General features: G+C 34.5%; 2 protein-coding genes across 2 annotated transcripts; both read right to left on the bottom strand.

Moving 5' to 3' along the window:
• Window positions 1–1,080: 1,080 nt before the first annotated feature.
• LOC113495969 (putative odorant receptor 92a) lies at window positions 1,081–5,028 on the bottom strand. Its single transcript, XM_026874990.1, has 7 exons — window positions 3,672–5,028; window positions 3,201–3,402; window positions 2,955–3,051; window positions 2,476–2,580; window positions 2,071–2,159; window positions 1,485–1,551; window positions 1,081–1,137 (listed from the first exon to the last, which is right to left on the bottom strand). The coding sequence occupies exons 1-7, from the start codon at window positions 4,270–4,272 to the stop codon at window positions 1,081–1,083; spliced, it is 1,218 nt and encodes a 405-aa protein (XP_026730791.1). The 5' UTR covers window positions 4,273–5,028.
• A 2,489-nt stretch (window positions 5,029–7,517) lies between these two features.
• Window positions 7,518–10,504, bottom strand: LOC113496059 (odorant receptor 67c-like). Its single transcript, XM_026875143.1, has 7 exons — window positions 9,803–10,504; window positions 9,324–9,522; window positions 8,690–8,786; window positions 8,223–8,327; window positions 7,854–7,942; window positions 7,691–7,757; window positions 7,518–7,571 (listed from the first exon to the last, which is right to left on the bottom strand). Exons 1-7 carry the CDS (start codon window positions 10,473–10,475, stop codon window positions 7,518–7,520), a joined length of 1,284 nt encoding a protein of 427 aa, XP_026730944.1. The 5' UTR covers window positions 10,476–10,504.
• Between the last annotated feature and the right edge of the window lie 3,741 nt (window positions 10,505–14,245).

The raw sequence follows: 14,245 nt of genomic DNA, 5'->3' as shown, positions 1-14,245 counted from the left end.
TCCTTACCAAATTTCATCGAAATCGGTCCAGCCGTTTGGGCGTGAAGAGGACACAAAGTAGCACACACTTTCGCATTTATAATATTATTACGATATGGTTGTCCTAATCCATTAGTAATACTTGGTTAGCAAACTTACCTTGCTATTCTTTGTAACTCCGTTGTCAGGATTCCATTTTGAAAGTAGCAAGGGTAGTGCCGCTGTGGATGCCCCTCTGGTGTTTGCTTATACCAAAAAAATCCTTCAATAAAATGTTTAAAACCATTCGCGTTTTATTTCCAAAAGCTCAAACATTATTGCTGTGTTTCGTATCTCGAATGTTTTTATTTTTTACTGAATAAATTCTACAATTCAAATTGTTTTGCGGCAGGTGTTAATAACAAAACTATTCTCATCGCGTATTAATTCCATTGTTCGTTTTAAATTGTATTGCCACATGAATGAATATTAAAGCTTATAAAAATAGCCAATTTATTGTTCATACTATTGATAAATATCTGACCAAAATTGTTTCACGAAACAGATGCATTGATAGTAAGTACCTACTATTTCTTACTAAGCCAATGAAAGGAAAAAAAATACATTCAGGCGCGTAAAAATGCATACATTCAAGGTTATATGGGCTGTGATATAAGCGTACATGCTTACCCTCTAATAAATTATAGCGTTTTAGGGACAAATCCCTAATTTATCAATGTTCTATAAGTTGTGAGTGAACTAAACGCAGGTTAGCGACGTCTTGATTTCCGGAAGAACAAGTCAATATAATAACATTAACAAATTGGTAATATTGTAAAAAAAAAAACAAACATTTTCTATGAAAGAGCAAACGCATACAGCCTACTACTAATAAAATAGATTCAAATTTATTAAGAAAGTAAAGCTTACAAGACTACTGCAAACTACATACCAATTAAACTTCCAATATAAAATGACCTGTCTGAAATTAGGTGCAAATAACTCTCGTGAATAGTAAGCCTCAGATAGCTAAATATATTTAGCTCTTCTTACAAACTTCAGAGAAGTCATTTTATAGTGGTGGTTTACTAGAAAGTGATAAGTTTAGTGATTTATTTCCACTTAATCGCTGTACACCGTCTGAAGTAGCGCGAAGTACGACCATGCCGAGCTAAGTACCTGTAAATATATTAAATTTGTTGTTAGAGAACGTATTAACAAGTTAACAAGCGATTAAGGAAATTAATCCTTATGTCGCGGGGGTTTCACGAACATTCAAGTCACATGCGCGAAGACATCCAGACTCACGATAAGCATTCGTATATCACACAAACTCTTGTCCTGCGCCGCCTGCGCGTGGAACGTGTGAGACGTCGCTGCCACAGTGGGTTTTTCGTGGTGACCTTAAATTGTAAAGTACAACTGAAAAGTTTACTTCGAGGATAGAATATTTTTGCACAAAACTGTCGTAACCATACAACAGTATCATCGGCTGGTCAAAATAAAGCTTCTATATACGTACTAACCCTCATAAACGCTTTCAGGTTGACGTCAGCGAATCCCGAAGCGGTTAGTTTGCACGGCTGTTGAGCTCTGTCCATAGTAAGAAAAATACTTTATACTGCATGACAGGATACTGCACTTTCATTAATATACAGTTTGGTTATGAGAGAAATGAAGAAACTGTCTAAATGTAAATAACAGGAAAGGTTTTTAAAAAATTAAAGTGAGTGCCGGAGGAAGAAGTTTTCTCTTTTTAACGACTCCCACAGTAAGGACCTTTACCCTTGTGTCGCAGGGGTTTCACAAATATTCAAACTGGACTCAGAACATAAATGCTCTACACGAGTAAAATTTCTTTGGTTATGTTTACCACTCCGCTATCTATTCACTCTGAACACCATGAGCTGGACTTGATATCCCGTGGCATTCGTGATCAAAAATGGGGAGAAAAAGTTACGTTAAAAAAAAAGAAGAATGGGGTTTTCACATATAATTTAGAAACCGTTAAAAAAAAACTGTAAGGAAAACAGACTTTCGGTTCCAATCCAACGATCGAAGGCTGGAATTTATAGTGGCATTTCGTTATTTCAATGATTAGTAATATTATACCTTGTTTGGACGATAATAAGTTCTCTAACGACTCTCGGATAAGCGTAATACCACTGACAGTAATACACTGCATTGCTGATTTCCATGCTCTGAAATGTTAACATATTGCTAAAGTATTTAAGTAAACAAGCAAGTTTAGACTTAGACTCGTAGATGCCCAAGACCTACGAGAGATAGCTGTCTTGCTCTCTTCAAGCAGTCAATCAATTTATTTAGCCTAATGACGTCCACTGCTGGACATGGGCCTCCCCAAAACTATGCTATAACACTCGGTCCTCTGCCTTTCGCATCCAGTCCAAGACAGCTATCAGTATTCAGTAGTAGTCATTTAACATTATCATTCTAAGTTATCAACAAAAATTGGAGAATATCATTCTTCACTGAAATAAAAAGAAAGATACATACCGCACTCATCAACATATCTCCGTAGAAGCACAGGAAGAAAACTTGCAACAGCCCCATGAACAGAAAGGTGAGAAACGTTATGATCGTTTCTATATCGTCCACAATCTAGAAGGGATCGACACATTTAATACGGTTTAACACAACTGTACACATTCAAATTTAAGGCGTTGCTTTCAAGCTATAAGGTCCATTTTTTAAAAGCAACTTTCATTACCAGTTGTCACTAGGCTATCCGTGCAGTCTTATGGTCCACATAAAATTACTTAACAAAAAGTACTGGCACTTTGTAAATCGCTACAATATCGTGGAAAAGGAAATTTAATCAACCAAGACAATAATTATAAAAAAAGAACTTTACAGCCAGTATGCAAGACCGTACCTACCACTAAGTAGCATTAACTGTCTCTGACAACAAAAAATGTCTGAGGCATAGGAACTAGTATGTCAGTTTTATAATTCAAATAAAAGATTCCAATTACCGTGACGTTGAATCCAGTCAGACAAATGAGAAAGGAACTAGATACTAAGTTGCATAGAGTTGACTTTGAGTAGATTATTTCAACGACGTCGGTCGAACTGCAAAATAAATAGTAAGACAAATAATTTCAAACAATTTCTGCTTCTTCAGAAAGTGTTCAGAACCAAAAATATTAGAGTCATAAGTATGACCCACGTAAAGAAAGTTATTCTAAATATTTAACAAACATGAAAAATATAGTCCTCACTGTATCAAAACCTGATGCCATTGCACCAGCTTAGCAAACTCCTGTCTGAACTGCTCTTCGTTGAACACGCCGTTCGAAATACTTCTAGAAGAAATTATTGCCTCAAAGTCGTGGCTCAGCAGTTTGAACTGTATGCGTATGTATGTACAACATGTGAAGAATAAACAATCGGCTGCACCCATTTCTAGTAAGACAATGCATTCTGGAAAAAGCAAAAAAGAAGTTTATAGAATGAAAATGCAGAGAATACTAATTATGTTGAATGATTGTTGTCCTTTTGATTGTGAGAGGCTGTTACCCCTAATCTTCTATGCCATACTCCAACAAAATATTGTTTTTCAGTTATGAATTTGAATTCGTGAGGGAATAGTAAAGGCACTTTGAAAAGCAAATCCGTTCATCTTAATCAAGGAGTAACTTCAGAAAACAATGGCATGGCCTAGCAAAGGGAAAACATCTGATAAAACTTACCCGACCAAATCTGATGGATGTACGCCAAAGGCCAGTATACGAGCTTACTCGGTATGCAGCAAAATACATCCATGTATGGCAGCATCATCTCGAACTCATTTGTCTTGTGATACTTTAAAGCTATCAGTATCAAAGGAGTTAAGTCAAATACGATTATCATCGAAAAGTTTAATACATATAGTACGTTGATCACCGCATTCAGGAACCCCGTTTCTTCATCAATTATTTCTTGCTTCTTCTTATTAATTTCTCGATCATTTTCCTTCATTTCCAATCCTCTTAAAAGTGCGATGATTTCTTGGACATCGTCTTCGTATACCAGATGGGAAATCGATTTGATGAAAGCAAGGACTGAGAATGTGGTACAGGGGGCAACACTGGTGATTTCGATGAAGCTTTTGTCGGTAACTATTCCGATATACATATAGTATATCGAAGCGGCGATAGCAGAAATCATCCACATGGTGTTAAATGTGTATAAAGATCGGTGTTTTATGATGTCCATCGGCCCAGTGATCTTATTTTGAAGGTTCATTCCGGAGTATTTGAATGGGATGTTGAGTTTTTCGAGAGATTTGTCAAAAAGTAGAATTTTGGACATGTTTGCGTTGGAAAATTGTCTTTACTCTAATTTTTTTATTCGAAGCAGTTCTTTTTGTTTATAGTTTACAAACGCGACCGACTTTTGAAACCTAGTGTGCAAATGATAGGGCATGGTACAACATAACGTTAGTTTAGGGCAAACAATGCCACGCCCCAGAATCCAGACTTGAGCATCGTATAGACTTCATACTTAAACATTAAAAAACAGTTAATATTTATAAGTAAATGTTAAATATTTTCATTAAGTATCCGTTAAAGAGCAATGTCTGCCTAAAACATTTTGAATGAGTATTTTCTTTAACACATTGTACTCACAGATAGGTTATTGAAAACTAGACCACATAAGACTTAAAGTCACCTCATCATAATGGGACCATTTATTCTGGAACACTGATGCCACAGGCTAAAAACAAACAGATACCTAAATCTTTAAACGGTGAAAGTATTACATGTTAATGTAGTTCACAATTTTGCATTATGATCTATCTAAATCTTATATAGTCTATATCTTTATGAAGCACCCACACATGTAAATATAGTGTTTATATCGACGTTATTTCTGCTTTTGTTATATCATATGAATAATATATTTGTTAATAGGTGCAGCCGCCCCGACGCTGTAATTAATACTAATATCTACTAATTATAACAGGTTTACGTAGTTGTACACTCATTTTGTGTACAGTTGGCAAATGAAATTAGGATCGTAATTACTTTATTGGTTTCTGATGGTAATGAAATAGAATATTTTTGGGGTAATTTAAAACTAAATATATTTTTATTTTACGATCATTGAAATAAATGAAAATTAAGAAGATTTTTTGATATAGATGAAAAAAAGGACGCGAGCCCAGCTGTGGGGCACTTAGAGACAGGTGTTATTTGACTAGACATTTTTGCTTATTGCATCTAATGAAACCTAATTTTATTTACATTTGTAATTGGTTTCAAATTCTTGATTCTTGGGACAGCGATGGATTTTGGTGCTATTTCATTTGTTTATTTTATTAATAATTGCTAAAATTACTGTTATCATGGTATTGTCACTAACAAAGTTTTATTACTGTTTAATCATTCATAACAATGCTCTTCTTCAGCTCCAAAACGAGGACAAGATTTTCTAGTAAATTTATAAAAAAAACTATCATTTTGTTAAAAATTAAAGTATTGTCTTTTTTTTTGCTACCCTGCAATACGAACGTAATGTCGCATCATATTTATGAGCGGCCCTCATTAAAATGCAAGCCGATCGCGGAATGGCCGCTGAAATTCTGATAACAAAATTATAGAGAATTTCACTAATTACTGGCGGACTTTAGGCTCGATACCGAATTGTTTATTATTTCATATTTATTATTTACTAGCTGTTGCTCGTGGCATTGCCTGCCTGGATGCTTTTTACATCTGCAAATATTTTCACCCCTCCCCCCGCGTTAAGTTTAAAGAAGAGGCCTATGCGTTTATTTAAGGCGCGAAGATGTAACAAACATACGCACATATAAAAAAACACACTCACATACATACTCTGATGTTTTTTAGTGTGATGTGCTAAGGTTCCGTCTGAAAGTTCTGACCATGACAATGAACTTTTTTTCGAAGTTTATAATTATTTTTTATTTTTTTAACATCATTGGCCTAGCCTTTTCCCAACTATGTTAGGGTCAGCTACCAGTCTAACCGGTTTCAGCTAAGTACCAGTGTTTTACAAGGAGCGAGTTGCTTATTTTTTTAACATTGCAACTATTTGCAATGCAATTACAATTCTTCTATGCGTGATTATAAACAACTTTTATTAAAACTTTAACCTATGATCCGCAGTTGATATATTTGTTCGGCAAAGACTAATCTTTATTCAAAAATTGACAACATCTTCCGTTTCGTTTTTTTTTAAATGAGTACTACTGGCGCTACCCGGCCCTTGGATGAGAGATTGCAATGCTTACACTGTTGTAAGAAAGAGTCTGACACTAGGAACCCCCGAGGAAAAAAAGGCTCTACCGTTACGGTTTCTTCATTACTTCCAACTGGAACTTAATTGCGGAAAAGAGACCCCATCACCAACCAACATTAGCTCGTAAGATTCTCCCGAACACCTCCGAAACAGGCAATTGGTCCCTAGTAACCGTTACTAAGGTTATAGGTTCATGTTGTTGCCAACATAGTGGTCACCCACACCATATCTAACATCCGTAACAATCAAGGTAGCAAGCCTCAGCATTAGATATCATCTGATTTATGTTCAGGGAGATCCTGCATCCGTTCTGACATCCACTGGAGCTTGACTGATGATTCAATTTAATTTGTTGGTGTAGATGTAGTATACCTTTATAGAAATCCGTTTCGATGAAAATTGAAAGAAGAAAATGTATTTTTGCCTTTCACTACAACACAGGCAACTGACGAAAACGAAAATTATTAGTATACTAAAAATGGTTGTAAAGATTTTATCAGTCGAAGCCAGAGAAGCCAGTAGCCACCAAGTTGATCTAAGTTCGAACAACGATAATATAACCAGAAACCGATGAAGTAATGATGAAACTGTATGTATTGTGAACATACAAAGTACCTAGTAAGTTTCACAGATTTTGCCATCGACTCTTTCAACATCAATATTTTTTTAATCAAACCAGACACATTTTTTCTTATTACAAAATTCGACATTCCTCATATTTTTGTGGAGCATTTTATATAAAACACACATATTCCGATTGCTGTACATTTTAAAGTTAATCTCCGTAAAAGAAAAGTTGTCCCAAAAAAATGCAGCTTTATCTAGTGTTGTTACCATTCGATACACAAATATCAAGAGAGATCTCAACTCGCGGGACAGTTACTGTGGATGCCAGTTTTGTGGGACTGTGTACTCCTTTGGGGTCGATCAAGTTGTGCCGGCGAGGTTTGAGATGGGAAATGATTTTGGTTTAAGATTTTTGAATGAAGGCTTTTTTAATTTGCGATGACTATAGACAGAACATAACTTATAGACAGGTTGAAGAGTATTTTAATAGATGTGCAAATCTCCTAAGTTAATTTAGTAACATTTTATAGATTGCCGTATTGTGTGATGTGAATTTCTTTTTATTTGCTTAGCAATAATGCAATTTTTAATAAGTGCGTAAATCGTTTTTTTTTTGTAGAAAAATAAATAATCAAAGTTTATGTGCCAAAAGCGAGTATCGAATTAGTGAATTGGAAATGTTATATGATTGTGTTTTATTGTATTTTTTCATTTAAGTTGGAGATCTACTTATATAAAGTTTGCAGTAATGCGAAGTATGACCAAGCGGTGCTTAAAATCTGGAAACAGAATAGAACAAAAGTTATAAGTAGGCCTTACAGAAGAATAAGATATTTCGTAGAATATGGTAATTTATAGGGTAATTATAGTGGTAATTTATAAGGGAATGCAAACATACCTTCATAAATGCTTTAAGATTAACTTCAGAAAAGTTTGAAGCCGTCAACTTGCAAGGCGTTTGAGCTCTGAACCAAACAAAAATAGATTATCAAACAACTAATACAAATAAATAAGCATACTTCAAAAAAATTTAAATTCACATAGGTATTGAAAATTTTTACCTTGTTTGCACTAGAAGTAAGTCCTTGCCAAGCGAAGTGTCAGCTAAGTACCAGCGACAATTATACACTGCGTCACCCACCTCCATGCTCTGTGAATAACCAGAAAAATGGGGCAGACAACAACAATTCTGCTATTTTCAATGGCCAAATCGCATTTATTCTAAGCATTTTTCCAAAACAATGATTGGAAATTGAATAAGATACAATGAATTCCTAATTATTTTGTTGGCAAAATGCTTAAGAGAACAGGAATAGTTCCAAATTTATTCCGATTGCTATCATTCATCGGCCAGTCTAAATAGCAGAATCGGAGCCCGGGTGACAGATTGACATATAAACGATAACCAGTTTTAAAATAATGGTACTTACCGAAGCAATCAGTAAATCTCCAAAGAAGCAAAGAAAAAAGATTTGTAAGAGACTCATGAAAAGGAAACTCAGGAAGGTGACTACGATAGCTACGTCGCTGATAGCCTGAAAATAAACCAAAAATAGTATTTTTTAAGATAGATGCGAAAGATAAAACTACTAAGACGAACTTGATGAAATTTGTATGGAATCAAATGTCAGAAACAACAAAATGAATTCATTCAGTCCGTTTTGAGGTAACAGACAAAAAAAAGTTAATTTCGAAGTCGGTTGAAAATAACTTTGTCTGAACCTATCTATAAGAATAACAAAAAAGAAAAATGTAAAATAAAGAGCAGAATACACGAAATTCTATTTCTTTTGTTATTACACTTTTGTTATTTTGAAAACATCTGAATCGTTAATTGGTGCAGTTTATCGAAATTATATTAAACTGTATTAGAAGTAGAGGTCAATGAAGTATTTACCAGAACATTAAATCCAGTGAGACATATCAAAACTGAGCTTGACACAAAATTCAGTAGAGTCGACCGCGTGTATACCGATTCCAATATATTCGTAGAACTGTAAAACAAAAACGGGTCAAAATAGGAAAAATGGACTAAACTATTTGCTGATTTTAGTGCCTTTAATTTTGTCTTACCGTTACATAGTTCTCAATTTGAATGATTGATGTTAAACGTACCTATATCCTACTAATCATCAACGCGAAAGCTTGTAGGTGTGGATGTATTTCACGTAAAAACAGCTAAACACATAGTATATCCCGATTTTATGTTCCCGTGGTATCATTTGTAGTGGGTGGACCCCGGGGCAATAGCTAGTATATGAATATTCCCGGGATCCTAGCTCCACCTCTTCAAGTAATATATTAACAGATATAAAAGCTAGCTTACGTAAGTAGGATAAAAAAATCGTCACGTAGTTTCAAAACCAACTTCGAACCAATTTGATCAATTTATGTTTAAGGGACAAAATAACAAACACGTATCCATTATTAAGAATAAAACTATGAGATGGACACTTAAGAAGAAATAAGAATCATCCCTTTTTGATCGACTAATGAACCTGAGAGAGATGACAAATACTTATTATAAATACCTAATTAAGTCTTGATGCCACTTGATCATACCAACAAAGTGTTCTCTCAATTCCTTATTATCACGTACGTGGTTATTACCATCTGATGGTATCATCTTCTCAATATTGTGCCTCAAAAGCCGAAACTGCATTCGTATGTAAGTGCAAAAAATGTAAAACATGTAGTCGGTAGCACAAATACCGACAACAACTATAACTTCTGAAACAAGCAATGACCATTGACAGTTATTAAAATGAATAATTTACTCTATTTTATATTGTTTGAAAACTTTTTAAACAAATGCATTTATCAGATTCGCCTGACTAGTTTTGCTTCCATTTGAGTCCTTAATCATACCTAGCTAGCTGGATAGCGAGTAGTTTAAAAAAAATTATACTTAAATCCGTCTTTCGTAAGTTATGAAAATACTATTCGAAATCGAACAGTATCGGAAAAGATAACAACCACAAAAAGCTATAGAACATTCTATTTTACTAACCTGACCATATTTGCCGAAGATACACCCATGGCCAATACTTCAGATCGTACGCATCAAACGGATAAAGAATCAAAAAAGGCAGAAGCAATTCAACCTCATTCGTCGTGAAATATTTGAGAGCCACCAAACTGACAGGACTCAAAGCAAACGCGACGACCAGCACAAAATAGAATACGTTTAAAACTGAAATGACTGTTGATACAAAATTATGCTCTGTTTTAATTATTTTGTCCTTTTCTTCATCATTTTCTCGACTTCTCTCTTTAATTTCCAAATTTTTGAGAACTTCGATTAGCTTGTCCACATTATTCTCTCGAAAGATTAGGTAGAGAGATTTAAAATTGCCCAAAAAGCTTAGCGTGATGCAAGGAGAGACGTAAGTAAGTTCAGTAAAACTTTTTGAGTTGGCAATACCGGCAAGGAACCAGACAACGGCACCAGCCAGGTCGATGTTCAGCCAGATGAAATTGAAGATATAGACAGATCGGTTCCGAATGTAGTCAGACCGAGTCTTTTCACTAGATTTGATATTAATTCCAACACATCGGAATAGAAATTCGATTCGATGTATAGTTTTAACAATGAGTAAGGGTTCTTCTTGTGTAGCCATCGTGTGAACAAAAGTATCTTCTTCAATTAAGTCTGAATTGCTAATGATAGATTTTTCAGTCATAGTAATTTTTTCAAATGTAAATTATACTTTTAACCACAGAGTAAAGAAAATATGAAACAGAATATTTTACAACACTATAAAGTTTTATTCCAAATTTCGTTTTATTAATAATAAACAATCGTTTATTATTAATAACATACATATAACATAAATATAACATAGAACATAGTTGGCTTAAATTCTTGATTAATGAAACTTGGAAGGAACTTCTTTATCAACTCATGCACATACTTAATCATAAAAAATATGCTTAAATCAACAGTATCTAAACGCGTGATGTACCTATCCGCGAACGTCCAATGTGAATCGCAATTTACGTTTTACGAGAAAAGAAAACTACGAGGCAATTTTTGACAGTCGAGAGACAGGCGAGGTCGTAGTGAAATTGTTTTCCTAGATTCTTTGTTCAGCTTAATTATTTCGACTCTACATTTCCAATGCTGGCATGTTAAAAATTATAATTTCGAATAATTATTAACATGTCATTTTTTGAAAATGGAAATTCTTTTACATTTTTTAGTTATTTTTCTTTTCTTTGAAGTGAAACTTCTTTATAGGCGATGGAGCAAAATTTTTCGTCACGCATCACTTTTTTATTAAGAATTGAATTCACGCTTTGTTTTTATTGTTCTGTTAGTCAACCTCTTTGGTCTTTTTCTTTATATTTAGTATTAAATTATTTTCTTTTTCTTTTAATTTAGTTCTTATACTTCAAACCATTATCACTTGAACTCACGTTACTACTGTTTAATAAGCCTTCGTTGTAGGAAACGATCTTAATGATTAATAATTGTAGATGTTTAATGTGGAAATGCTGTTTTTGGTCGAAACCTATGATTATATCGGTAATGACCTTAGTAACCAGGCAGTCCTTGAATCAAACATACAGATACAGAGTGTGTAAATTCATATCAATTTATAGAATTTTTATTTTAGTTGTAACAAAATTTTTGTATATTGACATTGGAAAAAAAAAACAGACAAGTGCGAGTCTGAATTGCGACACTCAAGGTTTAGTAAAATAGGTTAAAGAAAGTTGTTGACGTTGCTTAACCTCGTTGTTTTTAATACTTTTTGTTACTGCATGTCTGAAAGTCTACCTTGTTAAGTTAACGCGTTTCTTGAGAAACAGCCTGGTCAAAGACAGCGGAGTCCTAGTAAAAGGGTTACCTATTTTACCATTTGGGTACGGAACCGTAAAAACGACTTGTCCTAGCAAATCTTATTTACTGATACTTTAACTTTTAATAAAAATGGTTCTATTTTCACTTGATTTATCTTTTAACCGACTATCAATAAAAATGTAGGGGTGTAATTTTTCAAAATAATCAAGAAGACATTCATTTTTTATTTCAAATTTTTGCTCCTGCTGTGCAAAAGTCCTCAACACAAAACCAATACAAAAAATACTTTGTCATTAAAAACTTAAAGACGAAAATCGAACAGAAAACACAACCTCTACAAACCAGCCCGCGAAAACTTCCCGCATCCGAAACCGTCCGCAACAATTGATCATCCCTCGTACCCCTCCACTTGTTGCTCCTGTCTTGGTGTGCGTGTATACACACAACTGTATATGTGTGCATCGCCTTGTACTCCGTCAAACGTAACAGTTCAGTTGTTGCGTGATCTTTGTTGCTTTTATTTTGACTTCCAGTGGTTCTAGGGTTAATTCTGCTCTCGAAATATTTTTGTTGGTGAAAAATTGCGTTATAAATGTTTTCTTTTCGTTTTGTACTTAATTTGGAGGATGTAGTGATACCTCTTAACCATTTTCCTGTCCCGTGAGATATACATGACCATGGTATATGATGGGATAGCGAAGTTATAGAAGTAATCAACATGCTATCCAGCCCATTTTAGCCAAATGGCTGATAATTCCATTTTGGTCACGTGACTTTGGCCTGTCATCTCCATCTAGATTCAGGCGTTTTCTATTTACGTTAACGATTTTACAAGTATCACTTGATTAGAGGGGGTATGTGGGTGGAGCGTAATTCCTAATCGTGCCACAGCATGAATTAGCGCTAGAGTCGGGTCCAGACTATCAACTCGTTCTCAAGAAAGCAAAACTCTGCCGGGCGTCTGTCTTTCAAAATTTCAATAATATTACTTTTAGAGGTGGGAGGCATTCTGATAAACTTTATTTATTGCATTTTATAGGTCTTGCAAAAAGCGTAATGGCGTACTCAATATCTGAGACCTTCTCTTCCAGTCAACCATGACTTGGACCAGAGAAAACAATAATTAGGTGAGCAAAAAAGTCTTCTCTTGAAACTGAACCTTGATTTTGATGTTTAACTTGATTGATATCTTACATTGTTGCTAATTACTATAAAACAATAACTTTTCTTGAGGAAAACGATGGAATAGAGTCTGCCAAAAGATTAATGATGAAATTGGAATTGTGATAAGACGTGGTCGGAACTGTTATTTGTAGAGAGAAGATTTGATTGTAGAGCACAGTTTATTAAAGATTTAACCAAAATTTGTGATTGTTTATTATACATTGTCTCTTGTCACTTGATTTTTACTTTACATTAAATGTAATTACTAATTCAGATATTGTCAGATGAGATTAATCTTTCAGGGACGATAGATAGCCAAACCCAGTACAACGAAGTTTTAAACGTCGAAAGTTTTGTCACAATGCGAGAAAGAGACAACACTACACAAAAAGACGACACATCTCTTTCACAAAACAACTTTAAGCTGTAACTTCGCCGCGCAACTTTTCAGTCGTTTTCGTACGAACCGAGTAGAGTGAATGATTAATGTTCTGAATGCATTCGTTCACCATTCTTATTTTTTCGGAGCAACAGGTTGTTCAGTGGATTTGTGCCGATTTGGCCACGTTAAATCTTCCTTTTTATTGAGACTTTGTAACTGAGTAATGGTGCAGCAATGTATCAGCGGTCCGTATGTAAAATGCTGGTTTTTTCGACTGGATTTTTCTTTTACTGATGTTTCAATTTTTTGTTTTTACGTTTTTAAATGGCTTTTATCTCGGTGCGTACAGTTATGATTGAGGATTTTGTTGGTTTTTTTGTGGAATTGCGAATACGTTTACAGAGTTCGCTTGTGTTAAATGGTTTTAATATTTTATAAATGTGATAAACTGAAAGCTTATTTTAGTTTGTTTTTAAATTCTCATTTGGAACAAACGTTAAATTGATAATAAGCACACTGTATTCTACTTCTTGGCAAGGGAATTTTTCTGAGACCCTTGATCAAGAATCTTGCAACGATTCTCTACCCTGTTTCACTTGGTACCAGCTGACGCAGTATGCGTTTAGATCGTCCCGCCACCTCTTCCTTGGCCGACCACGGCAGAGCAATGTGCTTTTGGCATACTATGAGAAAAAATATAGGCCATATTCCTTAAGATCATGTACCTACTGATTCAAACTATACATTCAAATCAAGGTAATTACTACTTTATAACATACAACGAAAACCTCATCAAAACTTAAGCCTAAAATAATTATTTTTTGATAATATCAAAAGGACTGTAGCAAACGGTTAATATTTCGTAGTACGTAGCGACTCGTGGCCTACGGGGCTACGCCGCTTTCCCACCATGTATAAGATGTATTGCCATTTTTGACATACCAGACATTTCTTTGAGAAGCCATAGATAAATTAATGTACCGTTATTAGAATATTGGTCACCCATTAATTATATATGAAGGTACCTACTCAACTACCAACCATTGCTTCACATTGATTATTTTGTACTATTATATTGTTTTTTTTTATTTATTTTTGTT

Source organism: Trichoplusia ni, chromosome 7 (genome assembly GCF_003590095.1).
Source record: "Trichoplusia ni isolate ovarian cell line Hi5 chromosome 7, tn1, whole genome shotgun sequence".
Lineage (NCBI taxonomy): Eukaryota > Metazoa > Arthropoda > Insecta > Lepidoptera > Noctuidae > Trichoplusia > Trichoplusia ni.
This window is presented reverse-complemented; position numbering and strand designations above follow the sequence as displayed.

What these genes read in the sequence shown, in the direction of transcription:
- LOC113495969 (XM_026874990.1), bottom strand. Translation starts at nt 4,272, where the DNA reads ATGTCCAAAATTCTACTTTTTGACAAATCTCTCGAAAAACTCAACATC. An exon ending in CTTATTATCGTCCAAACAAG is followed by an intron (nt 1,552 to 2,070) that starts GTATAATATTAC and finishes TACTATGGACAG; the next exon opens with AGCTCAACAGCCGTGCAAAC. An exon ending in ACCTGAAAGCGTTTATGAGG is followed by an intron (nt 1,138 to 1,484) that starts GTTAGTACGTAT and finishes ATATATTTACAG; the next exon opens with GTACTTAGCTCGGCATGGTC.
- LOC113496059 (XM_026875143.1), bottom strand. Translation starts at nt 10,475, where the DNA reads ATGACTGAAAAATCTATCATTAGCAATTCAGACTTAATTGAAGAAGAT. An exon ending in TGGCATCAAGACTTAATTAG is followed by an intron (nt 8,787 to 9,323) that starts GTATTTATAATA and finishes TTTGTTTTACAG; the next exon opens with TTCTACGAATATATTGGAAT. An exon ending in TCACTGGATTTAATGTTCTG is followed by an intron (nt 8,328 to 8,689) that starts GTAAATACTTCA and finishes GTTTATTTTCAG; the next exon opens with GCTATCAGCGACGTAGCTAT.